This window comes from Zosterops lateralis (assembly GCF_965231275.1).
Source record: "Zosterops lateralis genome assembly, chromosome: 3".
Classification (NCBI taxonomy): domain Eukaryota; kingdom Metazoa; phylum Chordata; class Aves; order Passeriformes; family Zosteropidae; genus Zosterops; species Zosterops lateralis.
The window spans coordinates 47,652,547-47,673,478 of NC_139764.1; the positions used below are offsets into that span (position 1 = coordinate 47,652,547).

Below are 20,932 nucleotides of genomic sequence, written 5' to 3' on the forward strand. Positions count from 1 at the left end.
AGAGAAATGAGTGTCAGGAAAGAGTATAAAAAACAACTTCTTTTATTTTTACCACAAAAAATACAGCTCAACCTTACCAATATGCTCTAATAAAATTCTAAATCAATATTCAAAATTCCAGCCAATCACCAAGTATAATTGTAAAACATTTCCAGTATTGCTCTAAACTCTAAGCTCATTAGGTGTTTCCAACTGCATAAGAGGAAAACCAGGTTTTCCTGGAGGTTCACAGGAGGAAAACCAGGCTTGTCTCTCATATAGCACTGTGCTGCTCCTTGAAACTGATTCTTCTTGATATTTAGATACTAACAGACTCTTCAACAGTGTTTTAAGTGCAGAGAGTGGAATCAGCTTTGTATCTTATTCATGAGTTGGAGGTACTTAAAGATGTGGGGATATCACAAAAAAAAAAAAAAAAATTACCATTATATTGGAGACTGTAAGAAGCACACTGTCTTCTGCCAGACATAGATCAGGATTTTTGAACTGCTGAGTTACCAAATTCTCTTTATTTTATGTAAATAAATGGCTGCCAGACTCTTCTTCAGGAGTCAGACTTGAAATTTCAGGGGAGAAGTATGACAGTTAAACTGCAACTTTTTGAGATCAACATAGATATATGTGCTGTTTTTCATACACAGAGTCCTTCTATGAACAAGAAGTGAGAGGCTGTGTAAGTCACAAATTGTGCCAATATTTGCAGAGATCATTTTCTATAAGAAATGCTAGAAGGTCCCTACTCACACTCCCTCAAACCTCTTCTGTGGTGTGCTGCCATCAGATACCTGGTATAGTATGCTTTGATACCGCCATTCTGCTATTGCACGTCCAAAATGAGTGTCATCTTGAAAAATCAGGCAATCGTGCCTTAATCCAGAAAACTTGCCCTATCTGTTCTGTTCTGTAAAGGGCTTGGCTCCATGTGTGAGTCCTTTGCTGAAGTTCTTCACTGAGTAAGAACACACATAATTTCAAACATGTCCTTATGCCCCTACTGAATCTAGCCCACTATGGCTGAGTTAAGTATAAGCAGAACTCATGACTGTCCAAATTCCAGAACTTTTATTACAGTAAATGTTATAAAGCTATGGTACTTAAAAGTTGTGTTAATCCTACAGGGCAAAAGAATAAACATGTTTTACCCATGTGAACACATAATTTGACTATTGGGCAGCCTGGTCTACAAACTGGAGCAAAAATCCTATCAATTAAAATACAAAATACTGTTCTTGTTTTCCTTATAGTAAAGTGCTAAACACAGTGGCTCTTTAACTTACTGCAAATGGCTGTTTTGAAATAGTTTTGTTTTAGTTTTTGTACATCTTTCCCCACTAAATTATCCTGTAATATAGTGCACCATGTAAAAAGCTGTTTTGTTGGTGAAAAACTGATGCATATGAAATGTCATCAGTCATCTGTTTCTGATCCAATGTATGGAAATTCTGACACTATCCAAACAGGCATTTTCTCTTCCAGGCACCACTGAGGTAAGTGAATATTTTGTTCTTCTGGAACATGCACAGGGATTTAGTAAAACTGTTACTGTGCTTCTCTTAAAACATTACACACTCCAAAGTACATGCAATTAAACAGTGTGACAGTAATCATTCACACTCTCATCATATCTGCATTGTTGAAATGATTTTAGAGCCAATAGAGACATTCACAAACCACACAGATTTTGATGATGCCACATTACTCTTCAAAATGAGAAAATGGTGAAACTTAGAATTATGTTTAACACCAGAGAAAGATTTGATAATGTAGATCTGAGTACGCTGTGCCTGAGTTTAAGTCAGGTGACAGCTGATTACACGTGGGGACAGGTTGTGATCAAGAAGGTTATTAGCTGAATTTTTGACATTTAGATGTTGACAATGCTGGCTTTTGGAGCTGGATTGATTTTTACAGCAGAATGTCATTATAGCACTTGCAGTGACATGAAGAACAGAACTTCAACTTGATCTTCCTCTACAGAAGCTCATTAGAGATTCACATAAGAGGACAACCAACACGTGCTATTGCCATGGAAACAAGATGGAATATTATGAAGTATATCCCATATTACAAAACAGAGAGGACAAAAAGCAATTATAGCAAAAAACTGGCAGATTTTTATTTGCAGCATGTATGGGTCAAAGCAAAACTTAGCTCCTGCTCTTTGAAATAAAAATCACCAATGCAGTTTTAGGCCTCTGGTTTCAATTCTTCCTTTTCAAAGACAAAAACTCAAGGTAGTTAGTTTAGTTTGTGATGTATGGGGGGAAGGAGGCTGAATGGAGGCATCAGCACCACAGCAGGTGTGTAGGTGTGCTGAGATACAAAGCACACACGTCACAGAACTGGCAGAAGAGTGAGTCAAGTTCAAGCCAAATGTGAGGTACAGATAAACTAGAGGTGAGCAAAACCAGCAGAAGGTTAACATCTGGTCATTAAGATGCAGAGGAAAGGCTAATTTCAAAGACAATGGCTAGCCAGTACCAGTGGCCAGAAATGCATAGGATAAAATTTCTTGTGATTTACATCAAGTGGGTGAGTCTCATAGTTTCTTACCTTGCCTAGATAATGAAATGCTTTTGGACATCCTGGACATATTGCAGGTATACAATACATACTTAGTCTAACTTCCCAGGCTTCTACTTGTGATTACATATATGGAAAATACTTAAGCCACTTAAAACATGTCTGTCTATTCTAGAAAGTTTTCACAATTGTAAGAGTCTTGATCATTGTGTCTAACTACAGAGTGATAACTTGTGAGTGGTTTTTTGGGAAAGAATGGTAGATAGAGCAGCAGCATGTGATGTTAGTTTTTTGTGTTTGATGACACCACCACAAATACAAGAATTATGTGATAATGGAAACAAGAACTTAGAGGAAATATTTCACAATTTTAATAAAAAACCTATGATTGCCACTTCATTCACACACTGGTTTACATTTAAGAAATAGTTTTAAATTCCAGCTGAGAGTCTGTTGTAATGAGTCATTTTGAGCAAAGCCAGCATGGGCAAAATATATCTTAGGAAAGATGAACAAAGAGAATAAAAGGGTTTTAAGGAGTGTTTAACAAGCCTTGGAAGGTTGTGTCATGAGTTTGTCATTACAGAGAGTTACCATAAGGTTCCAAAACACTTTAAGAGGATGATGGAAGGGGAAAATGTTACAGTATACAGAAAGATTGTGAGCCTACTCAAACAGGCTTTGGTAAGCCTCCCAATGCCAGCATATGAAAAGTGTGGTTTGCCACTATTTAATTATGATAAACTCCACAAATTGTCATCCACTTGAGGAGCCAGGTCAAATGACTTTCAAAACTGACAGGTTACATTCACTGTTTCAACTCTGATTCATTCTTGACTGGTTTTGTCTTGATTGAAAAAAAAAGACAAAAGACACTGTGACTTTGGGAGAAGTGTCTGAATGGAATATGAATTTTATTGCAAAGTTATTCCAGTAAAACATAAAACAACAGCAATAGTAGCGAGTAGCTTTGTGAGAAGCAAAATATCAAACATTTTTCTAAAAAGAATATTAGATGAATTTTTTCACTAGCAACAGACAAAGAGATAAAATGTGATATAGCTGTCAAAAATACTTGAAAATAATAAACACTTTTTCTCATCTTTGCATATGAACTTTCTTTCCCAAACTGTTAAATACAACTCACAAGTGGTAGCAACTACACTTTTCTTCTGCTAAGCCTTTATTATTTTTTCTTTTTGCTTGCGTTTTTCTTCTTCTGCTCTGCTTTCAGGGCTGCTTCTTGAGCTGCCAGTTCTTCTTCTCTTTTGCGCTCAGCCTCCAGCAGCCGATCTCTGTATGCTTCCCGAATGCTGTAAACTCTGCCTCGTGCTTCATCTAACGATGCCTGGCCAAAAACAAACAGCAATACTGCCCTACTCAACACATCAGTCTTGATTTTACCACAAGCAACTGCATCCTTCCTGTTCTGTTTCACTTTGTGACTCTATAAATACAAGAAGAGTGTCTCTCCTTTTTTTTTTTTTTTTCTCACATGGATGTTTATTGATTTCTCAAAGAAAACAGCTATATGTCAATATTTTCCCCACAAAGAAGAGAAAGTTCAGAAAAATCCTGTTTAAACTGTTGCCATAGTAAGCTAGTTGTGTGAAAGTAGAATAGGGCAACAGAGTAGTTACCTATCTGGATCCAGTCCCTTTTCCATTCAGTTCAGTTGCTTTGCAGTCTTAAACAAGTCTATTAAAAACTAGGAGTCAGAAATGCTGGAATGGCTTTTGAGTTGTAGCCTTTTAAGAGGCTAAAGAAGCCTAAATCATAACAACCTTCAGTGAGACTTGGGGCAAGTGGGACTTTGACACCTCTGAATATTTTCCCTTTCCATTTCCATCCTGAAAAATGAGGATACCTGGAAATCTTTATATAGTTCTTTGTGGTCTACAGATGAAAGAACACCAAAAGTGCTTATCAGAACACACACTTATGAATATTGAGCATATTCACAAGTAAATCTCATTTTAAATTCACACTGTGAAACATTTTTTAATAGAAATACTTTCTAGAAAGAGTTGAGGATCTACTCTTGTGAAGAATTTGCCCTTCTAATATACAATATGTTAGGCATCCAAAATCATAACAATATCTGAAAACCTAGACTGGAATCCTTATTAAAGTCAGCCACTGTTGGAGAGCTGCAGCTCCTTGCTGACCTGTAGTTGAGTAATATGTAAAATGGCCAGTTTTTTCTGACTTATAACCATCCTTTTATAGTGATACAATAGTGCTTTTGCAGAGAGTGTAGCAAGAAAGTATTAAAAATACCATATTAAGGATGTCATGCAGTACTATTTTTTTACTTTAGAACTTTTAGTTTTAACCTTTGCTCAAGTGAAATTTCAAGCTTGCTCATTGCTTCTAATCACTAGTACTGAATACAAAAATTTTGCTAATGGTTGATCAGGATATTCAGACTAGTGGTGGACATCACAGCAGTAGTTAACTGGAAAGTAATCTTGGAAACATACCTGCAGGTTCTCATACATTTCAAGAATACTTTTCTTCAATGAAATTCTGTCATTTTCTTCTTTTTGTCTTTGTTCCAAAACGAGAGTGCGAAATTGCTTAAAATTATTGATTTCTTCTTCTTTACGTATCTGTTGCTGTTGAATGATAGACTCATTTCTCAGCACAGATTCAGGCCTTGTTTTTCTGAAAGAAATACAAAGCAGATATTTGTCTCATATCAAATGCAGTTTTGGTTGTTGTCTATTTTGATTAACTATATCTAACTAACTGTATATTTTGATTATCTATATGCAAGTATTTGGCTTATATTCAGCAACATCACTATCATATGGCTAGATATGGTTGAGGAATCACTTTTCTTCTGCTTCTATATAACACCAAAAAGGAAATACATTCTTGAGCCCGGGTCTTCTTATACTTGAGTGTATATTTTAAATCTATTTGTAAAATCATGTTCATCTTCAAGCATATGAAAAACTCCTACATGTGACACTTTTAATTTGAAAGAAATGTATTTTCAGAAGCTTTATTATAATTCTGCATTGAGACAAATGCAATTTTTATTTTATTTTTTTCTTTTGGCATAATGGCAGGTAAGTGGATAATACATTTTTATATTTTGTCCTAAATGACTAGTGTAAAAGTCAAGGAGTTGAAGACAAATGAAATGCTTACAAGATTCAAGCTTGTGGAAGGTATTTTGCTGTATTTTCTGTCTTAATGCTATTCACTTCAATATAATGCAAATTTCTCTCTCAATTTAAAATTAAAATTGAGCATTTTTTCAGCATTTTTTAGTCTTTTGAAGATCAGTGAAATGCAAAAATGCCACATTGAATACAAATGGACTTAAGCATGAAGTGGGTTCTAGCTGCAGCACAGCAAATAAGGAGGTGCATGTAAATTAGCTCAATAAGTTCATGTCAACACTTGTAATAAAGGATATGGTTCTTTTGAATACTAAATAATTAATACGATTATTTCAGCTATTAACTATTATTAACTGAACTGCTTTTTTAAAATACATTATTTTAAACTAGCACAACATCCTGAAAAATTTCTCATGACCCTGGGATTGGCTCAGTTGGTTTGAGTGTGGTGCTGATAACGCCAAGCTTGTGGGATCAGTCCCTGTCTGGGCCATTGGCTTAAGAGCAGGACTTGATGATCCTTGTGGGTCCCTTCCAACTCGGAATATCCTGTGATCTGGAAATACGTGCTCCTTGCAAGAACACTGAAATAAGCATATTTCCCTGAACGCTCATTTTCTTCAAATGTTTATATCAGGTACTCATTACATGCAGTGCAGTGATTCAATGCCTTTGACATTTATTATGTTAGGGCAGTTTACCTCGTGTAAGGACTAAGATCTATAAGCTCCCATTTTTTTTTCTCTGTTTTTAATCTTGAATCGATAGTTGTTTGTGGTGCTTGCTTTCCTGTGGTAAGAAAAAAATAAAACAAAACAGATTAAACTGGTTATTTGGTTATGCTAGGGAGCTCCACCTGAATTTTTATATAAATTTTTCTTCCTTTGTCTCAGTAAAATACATTATTAAATGAGAATATGGGCTGGAGAGGACATAATATTTCTGCCCTTTTGTTTCCAACACCTAGGATAGAATCAAAGATGCTATAAAACCCTACATATACTAGAATGAAACTAATATGTGTATTTTAGCTAAATCCCCTCTACTCAGCAAAGTTAGTAAATCTAAGCAAGAACATTGGATTTGCAGTGCCTAAAAGATATAGAAACAACTTCTGGATATCATATTCTTTTGTTCAAAAAAATCATTAAAAATCTGATTCTCCAGTCCTGGCTGTAGCTTAAAAAAATTATATTCACTTTTGGGGAGAAGATTTAATTTAAGAAATACCAGTTTAAAGAAAAACTGTGACATAGTAAAACTTGTATTCTGAAATCTTGGACTTGTTTACCACATGGATAATAATCATGCTATATTTTATTGTAGCATTCTTGCAATACAATGACACATCTGATATTAAGCATGGCAGTGGGCTGAGCTGCTTTGTTATTATTTCAATACTTCCTTTCTTTATTTGTCTGCATGTGCTGAAAGAACTTGTAATTTTTTGATGAGACTGAATGGCGACTGCACTAGTTTTCTTTTACAAAAACTCTTCATTACCTTACGTATAGCAGTAGCCAATTGAAATATGTTAAAAATATTACTGGACTTTTCTTATGAGAACTAGGAAGAGGTTTCTGAGCATTAAAATAATTACTGTTTATATATTTACTGTCTATACATAGACAAATACACCAGCCTTCTCTGCTGGTCTCAAAGGGTGACTTGGATCTTTGGAAGTGCCTTAGACACTTCCCATTAAAATGGTATTCTCCAGAATATAAAAATCCTCAATAAGATACTGCATATTACAGAAATGTTCAATCCTATCATTGCCAAATGCTGCACTCTGTGGAATAGAACCACAGCAGCTTAAAGCCATTGAGGTTCCTAAGATTTTCCATTAGACTCTAAACGCTTCCGTTAGAACAAAGCTCTAGGTGGACGACCATTAATTTTGAAGTCCTTTAGCTGGTAACTTAGAGGAAACAATATTGTTTCAAGTAACCAGTACTTTGTTAAAGGCATTAGGTGAGGATTAATTCAACTTTAAGTTCTGAGCCTTTCCTGTGAAGATCATTTACTGGGATGGAAAAATACTAGTCTATAGTTAAGTACAGGTCACAGGTTCTAGTTCCATGCACATGAGTCATGACCAGATATTGTCACAATCAGACTGGGAACTATTCTTTCCTTTTTGTGATGGCCTGATCTCAGTGTATTCACAGATGGAAAAAACCCAACAAACAGCTTGAAGTCTTGCAGCCAGTTCAACTTTTCATCAGAGTACAGAAGTTGGCAGGGAATACATATGAAGAATCCATAGAAGTTGTAATCACTAAATAAAATTAGACAACACTTATGGAAGCTTCCAGGAGACTGATGCTACTCAGTATGCACTTTTTGACACCTCACTTCCAGATCACTCTCTATGAACAGTTACCACGAAAATGAACATAAAGGGAATGCACTTTAGGTGTATTAGTCTCTTACTGACATGTGATTTTAACTGCTTGTGTTTATCTGCTGCTAAACAATTTTTTAGCATTTCTACACTAATGAACTCTGGTACTTGGAATTGAGGGAGAAAGTATTTTCCACTTAACTTCCAAAAATTTCAGATTAATTTAGGGTTAGAATTCTACTACAGAAGGGCTACCTGAAGTTTGCTTAAGGGAAACTTGGCAGCCTCCAAGAGTTGTGAGACTGTATCTGTGTCTGGAAATAGAGCAATGAAACAATTAAAATGAAGAGGGAGGTAGAGAGCAAGCCTGCCATTGCACATTTGGACTCCTTTATTGGGGCTGATCTATTTATCTACTACCAGTATTTAATGCAGAAGTCTTTCCTAAGGAGTGGAACATGCTGAACAGAAGACACAGAAAATTATACCCTTACCTGTTTCTCCTGATCTAGGTGTTAAGTCGGCAGTCCCAGCCCCAGCTATGGGTTCCTCTGAATCTCTCACAGCATACTTATTAATAAAGCGCAGACGCTCCTGAAAAGCCTACAGATCACAGTTTTATAATACAGAAAACAAAACTTTTATTGCATATTTTAAATCTCAAAGAATTTTCAAAAGTAGGATTCTATAAGTCTTCAGTAAGACCTAACATCAGGGTGCAGTGTGCAAGTCTGCCTGGTGCTGGAATTTGAAAAGATGCCAGGATCCCACTGAATCAGTCCTGAGACATTGCACACTTACACTAGAGATCACTGTCCAGTGAAATACTGGGAAATCACTGATCTCTCTGGGCATGTTAAAATAGTATTGGGATTAAAAAAACCCAAAAGTTGGATGGATGTATGGCTAATGCACCTCCTTAGGGAACTATAACTTCATCCTAGGAGTTCCTGATGATTTAGACTTTCTCTTGAAAAATTAGACCTTTGGGTGCAAGCCCTTTCAGACTAATTACCTTTTATGCCAAAACCAGACATCAGCACTCCTGTCTTTTCAGAAGATGACTTTGACTCACTTGGAATTCTCTTAAGGGCTGTCATTGCCAGAATGGACAGAGAAGGCTGTCCTTTGGCTTTTGGTCAGCCTGGAGTCAGGCACTCAATTTCCAGAGTCAGAAGGTCTGTGACCCCTAGAATAGGCAGACATTGGGCCAGTGTTTCAAGAAGAGGGGAGCTCCTTAATCTGGTTAGCACACCCCCCCATTTAGAGCTTGTTTTTAGCATATTCTGTTGTTGCTGAAATTTTCTTAACAGCAGCTATTTTAAGAAAAAGTCACAAACCTAAGTGGCTTCAAAAATGGAACCGTGTAGTTGCCATTCAGTTGATTTTCTGATTGGAAAAAAGGTAATGGTGATAGAACCAGATGCTGAAGAGTCTTTACATATCAAAGGGGATACATTTCCAGCTAATCTTTAGGAGGCTTTACTTGCATTTTCAGTCTCAGCAAAACCAATCAAAACTGCAGAGCAGAATTTCTCCTTAGTTTCAGAATTTAATAGAGTAGTGTCAGGAAACGTTTTGAGCTTTGCACACACTGGGAAGAACTGAGAAAATCTGAGCATGTCACAGGGAAGACTCATGTCTGAGGTTCATTTCTGAAAGGTAACATAAAAACCCCAAATTTCTAATTTTGGGGATTCTGGCTGAATATCCCTAATGGGCAATGATATAGGTGGTGATAGTGAATGACTTTCAGGTGAATCTGTAGACTGCACTTTGTTCTTTTATTTTTCTTTGGTAATGATGCTTACAATTTGGAATCAGCACTGCACTTTTTGCTTTGCTAGAAAGAACATGTATTATTTTTCCATCACAAGCATATGTCACATCAAAAGTACCCAGATGCAGCTGGCAACTAGATCAGCATTGCTTCTCCAAAACACTGAATTCATACTGAGCGTGTTACAGGCTCATGCAATGCAGACTGAATTTGGAATCCTGGCTGCAAAGGACAATTTGGGTACTGATATGACCAGGTGCCAGTTCTTCAGGAGAAATAATTTTTGGCATGTTCATAGCAGGGTATTTCTCGATAAAATCTGTTCATGCAAAACATTAAACTTGTCAGAAGTAGCGGCTTTGCAAATGTGTAGAGGTAGCAGGCTTTCTAAGGAGAAACTTTTCTATGTTTTGTAAAATAGAATCTAAAGTCTCAGTGATCTACAGAAGCCTGACATAGATGATCTGGATTCCTACCCAGAATTCAGGCATATAATCCCTTTTAATTCTTTAAACTTTAAATTTTCCTGTCTTCCAGAGGGGTGAAGAGGACAGCCCTATGAAGGCAGGTTTCTGTTGTGGCAACTGCTCTACCATTACAACTCCTGTATTTGTGATGAAACATCAGTGTGAGATAGCACTCTGATATTACCTTGACAGCTCTCCCTGGCTCTGCAGACTCCCATGCTTCTTTCATGGCTCTGATCTCATCTACTCGCCGGGTGTCTTTCTTCACCTCCAGAAACTCTGCGTCTTTCTGCTCACTAACTATGCGTAAAATCCAGTAGGGTGCGTTTAAATCTTCCGAGTGATCCTATCATAAACATCATACAGTCACTGGTACACGTCTATTACCACTCTTTGGGATGAAGTTATGTTTTTTTATACTTGCAATTTTTCTGACTGATATACATTGTACATTGACAGACTTTGATATGCATTATGACACAAACAAAGGCTGCCAAAGGAAAGAAAGATTACTTTGCAATGCCTGGAAGCTCCTTGAGGTATTTTGTGTACATGTTTTCCCACACCCCCGTGCAGCATGCTCCATGCTCCTAGTTCTTCTGAACAGTTTGTCTGAACAGGAATATTTTGTGTTATTTTTCATGCAAGTGCTTCATCTCCCTGCCAAGCTCCGCTCCTCTCCTTTCCTCCTTTACTAGAAGCCTAATAAGGCCAATATTCAAGTTATATTGACAATATATTCACTATTACATTCAAGTGGGATTTCTGTGTAGAAATAAACCTTGCTCCGTCTTATAAGGTTCTTTTCCAATCACTTCTTCAAGTCTCTAAAATACCTTAAGGCACAGCTTCTCCAGAATCACAAGGTAAGTAGGGCCTGAAATCTAGTAGACTATTCTGCTGCCTGACCAAGAAATCAGATATTGTGCTACATTTATTTTTGCAAAACATACCATCTGAAGAAGCTTTAAGCCTAAGACGTAGAACTAGGGTTAGGAGTTCAGCTCTTGTTTGAGACAAAAGGAGATCATCTTTATCTGAGAGGGCTCCATCTCAAAACTTGTATATCTGTTTTAGTGATGGATTCCCAAGTACCATCATCCCAGCACCTCTGGTGTAAGGCACTGTTCCTGAACTCTGTATAATTAAGTGTGGATATGAATCACAGGGAAGTCTGCTGTGCAGCAAGGTTAGTCAATTAAAAAAAATCACTAGAGATTTCTTCATGAAAACCTCTATGGTTCTTTCCTTAAACTACACACCACGAGGCAGCAAAATTCCCAGCAAAGGCAATGTCATTAAACAAGGAGCTGTCAGTTCCTGTGTTGCTTTCTATTAATCCATTTGCAACCAATAATGCAAATTATTCCTTTTAAGGCATAAAGGCTGGAAATAGCTTTTCAGACAGCCACAGAACACTCAGATGATCCACCTCAGGGGATAACAACTTCCAAGTAAGCAAGTACATACCAATTTTTCTGCCACTGTATGTCTGCATGCTAATGACAATTGTGATATATGAGACAGAAACTGACTACAGTGGAAAGACCCATTTCCTCTCCCTAGGAACCCATGGAAGCCAAAACAATGAGGGATTAATGGGACAAAAATATGGTGAATTCTTGGAATTTTGTAAGCCTTCAGCAAAGACAGAAACTACACTAACAAAAGGAACAACCAATATTCCTTTATACATAAACAAACAAATGAGTAAATTGTATCTCAAAATCCAGGATGCACATCCTTTACAGTCAACATTTTTAATTCAAGCTTTCTCAGATGTTAAGCGAAAAAGGTGGCAAAACAGGGCTATAGAGAAATAAATACAAGGGACATTAGATGTCCTAGCAGTACTGATCTGCAGACCTGAGACTATCTCTATATTCAGTACAAGGATGGCACATTCAACAAATCGAGGCTTTGGCTTTGTTCTCACCTGAGATTCAAGTGATGTTCTTTCTTTGGATTCATGTAATGTTCTTTCTTTGTGGGACTTCTCTTTTTCTGTCTTCTCAATTGCTTTATGTTTTGATCTTCCAGTTGATTTATGAATATGTGCAATCTTTTTTACTTAGAAAGAAGGAAGAGTTATGGGAAAGCTGTGTTCCTTATCCTTTCCCCTGTGTATTACTCAGATGTAGTTATAATGCATAATGAATTAGAGAATGTCATTGCTATCTATAAATATAGCTCCCCATATAAAACCCAGGGTGGAATAACAGCACAAAACAGCCATACAGAGAGACAAAGAAAACCCAGCTAATTAGTTGACACTTTCAAGTGCGACCAAGAAAGAACATGAGGACTAAACTACTTCTTAAAACATACTTACGAGGTGAACACACGGTGACAGCCTTATCTGTCCTAAATAGAATTTTACCTGGGGCTTAACTGAGAGTTTTCCATGGTACCTGCCAGCAGTCAGTGCATTGCTGCTTTGTGTATGGGTCAGTATAAAGACTGCAATGCACAGCCTGCAGAATCACAGTCTGACTCTCACTTGCCTTGTACAGTCTCATACACTCTCTGTCAGGGTTTTTTATGCACCAGGGAAGGTAAGAAGCTCAAAACAGGTAAAGTCAATGTTCTCATTATCTCACATCCTAACACTGTCTAGAAAAGAGAATGTAGATACACCCCACAAAAATACAAGAAATTTAAGGCAAAAAAACAAGTGTGAAACTCAATGAATATTTAAAGTATGCAAATTTGTCATCGTCAGAACTATTTGAGAATATTTTAAATTAATTATATTATCAGTAAATATGTATACTATATGTTTGAATTAATGACACTGAGATTTGACATTTGCAACACTTATTTTGCAATGTCTTAGCTGGTGAGAGCTGTAAACAAGACTTCTTTCATATCATATTCTTTTTAAAATAAATGAATATATAAGGCATGTAATAGCATTTAACTTTAATAGCATAAAAGTGTGTCAGTTGAAACAACCAGGGAAGAATCCAAACACTATGAGAAAGATTAAAAACTTTAGTCTAAAATCTCCATTTCCTTCTACCTTCCTACTGCCTAAAACATTGAGACAAGTGTTGAAAACCTTTATTTAGCCAATACAGTAAAACAGGGGACTTTTCTTAGAATAAAAGTTGATACAAGTGACTGATTCACAGTCTGATGATAATAATAAGATATCTTTCACTTAATGCTTTTAAGGTAAGATATCTTTCACTTAGTGCTTTTCCAATTTCTTTCTAGTGAGGACAAATCATTGTACTGCACAATTAATCAGCTTTGGATGAGATCTGCAATGTTATATAGATATATAAGGTTGTAAATATTAAATATGTAGAAGCATAATTTTAACTCACATAGAGCTCCACATATGAAGTATATATAAGTGTATTACATCATACATCATATGTGTACCTGTCTAGAAACTGTATTCTTATCTCCTCATGCTACTTAAAAAATGTCCAGTGACACAAAGTGTAAAGCTTAAATTCATTCAGTGCTACTGAGACATATATTAATGAATGAAAGCAAAAATTAAAGTGATCACCATAAATATTGAATATACTAAACCAACTCCCCAGGAAATGAAAATATAAAACAGTGATGATAATTCAAAGTTATAAAATGATTACATAAATGGCTGTCCCTTTAATTTCACATCATCATTACATCCTAGCACCATAAATTAGGCTCGTGTACATGCATTATTCAAGCAATTATAAATTTTTAGATATAAACTATTTCTTGTTTACACAAACACTCAAAAGACATTCTGTGTAGTTAGCTAAATAATCTCAGACAAAGATTTTCTATGTCATGGGATACTACAAGCTTTGTCTGGTTTCTAGTTTTATTTTGTGACTCTGAATGATAAGATTTCGATGCTCTGAACTTACAGCAAACCCTGACAAGTTAGTAAAGAACAAGCAAGCATAAGAAATGACAGGGCTAGCATGAGGTAATCAACTTTAACTCCAGATATGAACACTCAGGGCAAGATTAAGTTGAGCTCTCCAAGCTCTCCCATGTGCTGCAATCTCCAGGTTCCCTCAGCTCTTCCCACTCCCTCAGCAGAGCAAGCAGTATCCTTAGTTTGGAGATCAATCTCCAGAAATGCCTGGATGGGGCAATGACTGCATTTTGGCATGCAGCCCACTCTGATTCAAAGGGAGATGCAAATAGCAACTTGGGGCTTTTCTAACGGCAAAGTCAGGCAAATGCTTTGTACAGAATATGGTAAGAAGAAAGGCAGGCAGATGATGCAGAAATAAAAGGCCATTCCAGCTAACAGCTTATGCATCAATCATCACAAACTCTCAGTGGCAGTTTTTATATCTCTGTGGCACCAAGGAAAGCTTGGGCATCACATGGGCTGACAGTGGTGATATACAGCTGACAGCAACTTTAAAATTAGCTTTTCTACTGCTCTTCAATTATTTATTCAGAAATTCATTTAGTTTAATGCCAAACGGCACCAAAGTGATCATCCAGTCTGATGTCCTGTCTATGACAAGTTAAACAATTGCACCAAATGATTCCTAGCTGAAACTCAGCTTCAGATTGAGATACATCAATTCTCTTTTTAAGGCAAGATAGACAGCTACTCCTGGTTTATGAAATTTTAATTACAGAGAATATCTCTTAATCATGGGTGTAACATAGAGGAGTCTTTTGAAGCTTTCTTTGAGAAGATATCATGTTCCTGCTATCTGAAATAGGCTCTGAGCATTTAGTGGGATTACCCAGTAGTTGGTAGTAATGACTGCTGGTTGCCCCATGTGGGACTTTCAGATTCCATTAAGAAAAGATTGAGAAGTGCAGATGTTGCTTTTCCTGTCTTTGACTGGACCATCAGAAGGATTCTTGAGAGATGGCAATGTCAAAAATCTTTCCCAAGATGGGCTCACCCACACATTAAAGTTACAGAAAAAAATGCACCAGGATAGCAGCAAAGCACTAATCTGGTTGCAGTAGTAGTGTGGGGTTAGAGTGTGGCTTAGAGATCTGCAGCACCATCGTGTATCCTCTGTGAACTATTTGTTCACTGAACACCAGGCAAGTGATTAATCACTGACCGGCAAGCTGGGAAAGAGAGAGAGAGAGATGTGAACATCCCATTAAACATCCCAAACAAGAATCCTCTCCTTGGCATGAGCCAGCAAGTTCTCCTATGAGAAAATAAAACCAGTGGGAGAAACTTTCACTGCACTGGAGGATAAAAAGGAATATTTCAAAGCATCTTGTCTGTCCTGCCTTTTCAAACCTATCTCTAAGACCTGGGCTGAGCACATTATCTTCTCTTGCTTTCCCAGTTGCATAGACAGCCCTCTCTCATCAACAGCCTACACTTCTAAGTTAATTTAAGGCAATATGTAAAACACATGCTGCAGTCAGCATTCAGCACACAGTGATGATTCAGCTCAGGATTGTGACAGTTGCACAGTGAAACTTAGGCGCTTACTACAAGAAAAATAAAACCAAAGAACCCAAAACCATAATAGCTGAAAATCCTATATACAAAATGAACCTTAAAATGATTTTGTTACACAGTCAAGCAACTGAAAATGGTACTAGCAGTTGCAAGATTGCCTGCTAATTGTTCTCCTTTTCAAAAGAATTATGATCTTGAGTTTACATTTTTAAAAGTATTTTTCGATTGAAGACTTGCTCCATAACAGTTCTCAGAAGAAAGACACAAAAAACCCCCCACCAACAAATGGAGGAAGAAAGAGAGAAAAGAATGAAACAGTATAAGTAAACTACGTGGAACTTCCTAATTTCTGCGTGCTTATGTTTTCCTGCCTAATACCTTTTTAATGTTTTGTTTGCTCAGTGGGCTCTTTAATGAAACATTTAATGGGATTTCATAATTAATAAATATGACTAAGTATTATTCACAAAATAACTTTCGCTAATACAGTTCTTTCTACTAGTACAAACATCAACAAATACAAAATTATCATAGCAGCTTTATAGCAGAGACTTTACTTTCTTAAAAAATATTCTAAATAAGTATTAATAATATTGGTGAATATCAATAGTATAATAGCATAGGTCTTCATTTCAAGGGAGACAAGTTCAAAAGATTTTAGTAGATCTTAATACAAAGCTGAAATACGCTTTTGCCATGATAAATTAGCTTTAATACAAAATTAACTCCAGATGGCACTGTTGGCTTATATGAAAAAGGGATGCTTGAAAAGGGGAATTCTTTTTGCAGTAATTTTTCACCTGACTCACTGCAGTGTTCCTAAAAATCAGATGGTGAAACAATATCTTTTTGGTTACACACCAACATTATTATTATTATATGAATTTTGCATCTGGCAACTTGTGTTGGCAGTTTTAAATAGTAAAGGTCAGTTTTCAAACTGATTTAAGACTAATTTACAATCAGAAAAAGAAATAAATGTTTGGCCTTTCCCCTAGAATACTTAACTATAGTAAGCACTTCAGATAAAAATTGCTGTTAATAGGGGTACATAAAAAAACCCACTAAGTCTTAAATGAGTATTGTTGTTCAAACTTTTTGATGTAAGTTCTGTATAAACTCCCTTGGTGGCCTAGGCTAGCTATTGGTACCCTTGTATAAACAGAAACACTCAATTAATAATAACTGTGAAATGGATTTGGTTTACTTTGAAAGGCAGCATTTATGAGAGGGCACAAAATTTACACCATTTTAAAATAATCCCAAGAAAAAAGCACATGTTGTCACTGACTGTAGCTTAAGGATGTTGGACTGCAAATGAGCATAAATTAGCACCGAGAAGGGGAGCTATGAACTGGAATACTGCTACCTTGAATTCAACATGAGAACACTCATGACATTGACAAAGTTCAGTGATATGAGCTGAGAACTAGTGAAGAAATTGAAGCGATTAAGTGACCTCCTTTGACCTGCAGTTTTACAGACCAGGGTGATGCTGTATAAAAGGATATTGTCAAGTGCAAGCTGTCACTATGGAGCCAACTCAGAAGGGTAAGAGGATGTAACAGGATGTCTGTTGTAAGAAGCAGTCTAACAGGGAAGATTAAGAGAATGAATGAAACCGTCTAGGAAGAAAAGATGATATTGTGAAGAACACAACAAAATACCAGCAGGTGAAATCACTAAAAGAGCTGTGTACAAGCCTGTAAGCCTACATGACATAGCTCCTCAAATGGTACTAAAACTGACTAGAGACTCTGGTAAATCAAGAAGATACATATTTTTTAAGTTTCATAATAAAAACTGAAGAAATGCTGAAAAAACCCTCAAATATTGCATACATCCCAAACCCAAGAAATGAAATAATATCCATCAGCAATTACCACTGCTGAATCTAAGTTCAGTCCAGAGTAATAGAAATTACTAAAAAAAAAGACTTGACCAGACATTTAAAAAGAAATTTTGTGACTTAGATGTACAAACTGTACTTCTAACTGTACTAGGGAGCTTTCCTAGTCTTCTCTCTTACTAAATTCTTCTCCTAGCAGTACAGAAGCAAGACATTTCCCAAACCAGGCCTTTCCCTGCCTTCTTGTTCAGTGCATTTTCTTAAATTATCAGCAGGCATGTTTCTGTTCCAGATCTCTACCCAAAGCTGAGCCCTAAGATGGTGAGTCTTGCGGTGTATTCTCTGATTTCCTTATCTTTTGTGAACTGAAGATGTAGATTCACGCAATCAAACCTAATTTCTAAGAGCTACAGAACAAAAAGTTTTGTTGACTAGGTATTTTACTCAGTGAAAAAATGTTGCTTGGAGCAATACTTTTTTTTTAACAGTAACATGATGCATTTGACTAAATATGTACTTGCATCAACCTACCTTTGATTTCATCTTTCTGCTTTTCTTTCAGTTCCTCAACAACCAAAGCCTCACTCTCAGTAAGAGGCCAACTATCATGCAACACCAATGCCTCTATTGAATACTGGTGAGACTGTAAAAGAAAATGCAACATGCTGAAGTCATAACAATTCCAGCAAGCATTCAAGTCCTCCAGGTTAGTCAAGTGCCAGCTATTGAACTCAGCAAATAAAACAATTAATTTACAAGCTTGCACATAACAGCATTCACAAGAAGCTTAAAAAATTAATGTTAATTCCACAGATCTTATTTTAATTCCTGTGAAATTAAACAATTACTCATGTGTTTATCAAGTAAAACTAAACTGGGCTACACAATAAGGAGCTACATTCCTGTAAGATTTCCATGTAACTTCCCTATGTATGCCATGTACTAAAACAAAGACTTTTGTCTTTGATTTTAAGACATACTACAGGGCTTTGAGCCCTTGTACTAGCACTCAATAATGCCTTAATTTGAGGTAGAGGTGACAGGGTCCTTGGGCTGTTTTAAACATTGTCTAGACTGAATTGGAAATTGTTATATTTAGAAATTGTTTTCCAAAATTCTAATGCCAGTTCTGAGTCAAAGGAACAACTCTGGAGTTTATTTCTCAATAATTATTGTTTTCTTGGGTTATTTTGTTGCAATTGAATTCAACTATCAAGGAAAAAATCACAGCAGAATTACATGTAGGATGTAAAACAAGAACTGTTTTAGAAATTATACTTAATTTCTCTAAAACAGACAAACAACACTAAATGACATCAAGAAAACCCCATGGTTTGACACTGGCCTCTGACAAACTTGGCTCAAGTAGCATATAACTATGTGTTTGCTTTTTTTTTTACTTCCCAAATCCCAGTGATTAACAAACTCTTACCTGTTGTGGGCTTCCAACATTATTTTCAGAGTTTTTCAAGAGGAAAGATTCATCTATTTTTATCGCTGGGGCTTCTTGTACAGGGTCTGTCTTGAAAGAAATTTTGATGTCCTTTGACAAATAACGACTTGCTTTTCTTAATCGTCGAGTTTCCAATCCCTTCTTTGGACTACTTTGAGTAATCTGTTCGGTTTTTACTGCAAGATGACAAAAAAAAAGGTCCAGAAATTCTATGAATTACTGGTATGAGGTAAACAGATGCCCCCAGAAAGTATCAGAAAGAATAAACATAGTCTCATTTTCTTTGGATTATACACAAAAGCTTCCAATTATGCTTATTCCAAATACCATCTTGATTTCATTTTGAATGCAAATGTGAAAGGCCGAAATCCCCCATAAGATTCGATCTGTTTTCTTTGCAGGAAAGACTACTCGGAGAAGCTCCTCAAAATACATAGACAGCCAATAATTCTCGTAATGCTCACCAGGTGGTGCTGTAACACCAAATTATTTTTCATACAAAAATACGAGCATGTCACTCAGTTTTCTTAAGTTCTGGCTAGAAGAAACTTCTGCCTACCTCGCTTCCAGATTCAAACAAATATCTGAAAGATATTTTTATACTTTTTAACAGGATTGTATCAGACGGTTACTGTGGAAAATAAAAGGATTGTGAGGATTCACTTGCCCATCTGTGCTTACACATCTGCTGTGCTTGTATTGACAAAACAAATTGTGGTTGCAATGTGTGTGTCGATATGTAAGTCCTTTATTGTCAAGCAAATGTACAAGGTCCAAGTCATCTGTGCATCTCAGAAGAGGTAAATATATTCAAAATCAGTTCATTTATTGTAGTTTTTGAGCTGTAAAATACATTAATAGAGCAGCTGTGTCTGAAGGTGAATTAACAGGCTGTGGGTGAACAAGGGAGATAATGTTTTATGCTTGCACAATAATATCACTTAAGAGAACTTCTGGCAACACAGTGATCAATTCTATGAGAGGCAGAACATGTGTGGCAGTGAATAAGTGTCAAATTTAGGGACTGTATATGGTTTAACTAACAGGATTGGTGCCAATGGTATAGCAGTGTTTTCTGATTATTCCTAATCTGAGAAAACACACTTTTTTAGAGAACAAAGAAACACTGACAGAAGGAATCTTGTTGTATTGAGTGTCAGTAGTACAAATCTTCACTGGAACTTGGCATCAGTATTTCCAAGTTTCTATATTGTTATTGTACAGGCCATAAAAACACTTTTGACAATAGCAAAATTTTTACAATGCCATGAATTGAACCACTACAGAACCTAGAGACACTCAGTAGTTTGGGTAATACAATGCTGTCATGTTGGTTATACTGGGGACATTTCACAATATTTTAATTTAATTTGGATGCTATGAAAGATTCTACACAAAGTATCTTCTCTATGATATACAGGATGCATATTAATAGGAAAAGAACTTCAGTACTAGGGCCAATTGGTCTAGTATTGTAAAAAGACTTTCATATCTTACATATCTTATGTATAGTAGTGTCCATGGAGAGTACAGTAGCAGACTTGTTGGCTTATAAACAGCTGCTTTATTTAAGCAAACTTGTAATTCTTATGAAGAATGAATTTTAAAATTGAAATACAACTATAATGAATAATTCAAAATAGTACACAAATAAAATGGAAATCATTTGATTTAGCAGTGAGGTGTGTAGAAAACAGGGAAATAAATGTAGATTATCAAAGAAGATAGCATGGCACTAGCCTTTAAAATCTATTATGTACAAGAAGTATAATGGAGGCAGGCAGATGGTAGTTAATTTTTTGTTTAAAATTACCTGAGCATGACAGGGTCCATTGTCAAAAATATGTCTAAGAATTATGTACCTCATTCAATTGTACTTACTGGTTTTGAACAGTAAAATTAAAGGTTAATGAAAAGAGCTGGGGAAAATAGTATTTTCTGTTATTACCTACAGTTACTGTAAGAATGTATA

General features: G+C 36.2%; 1 protein-coding gene across 1 annotated transcript in view; it reads right to left on the reverse strand.

Moving 5' to 3' along the window:
• Window positions 1-3,709: 3,709 nt before the first annotated feature.
• ADGB (androglobin) overlaps window positions 3,710-20,932 on the reverse strand; it is a gene marked incomplete at both ends in the record, with an annotated part of 104,859 nt that continues 87,636 nt past the window's right edge. Inside the window, 8 exon segments of the mRNA XM_083857627.1 lie at window positions 3,710-3,871; window positions 5,007-5,190; window positions 6,359-6,446; window positions 8,499-8,607; window positions 10,436-10,597; window positions 12,188-12,321; window positions 18,039-18,150; window positions 18,940-19,136. Of these exon segments, the coding sequence (XP_083713753.1) occupies window positions 3,710-3,871; window positions 5,007-5,190; window positions 6,359-6,446; window positions 8,499-8,607; window positions 10,436-10,597; window positions 12,188-12,321; window positions 18,039-18,150; window positions 18,940-19,136 (1,148 nt within the window).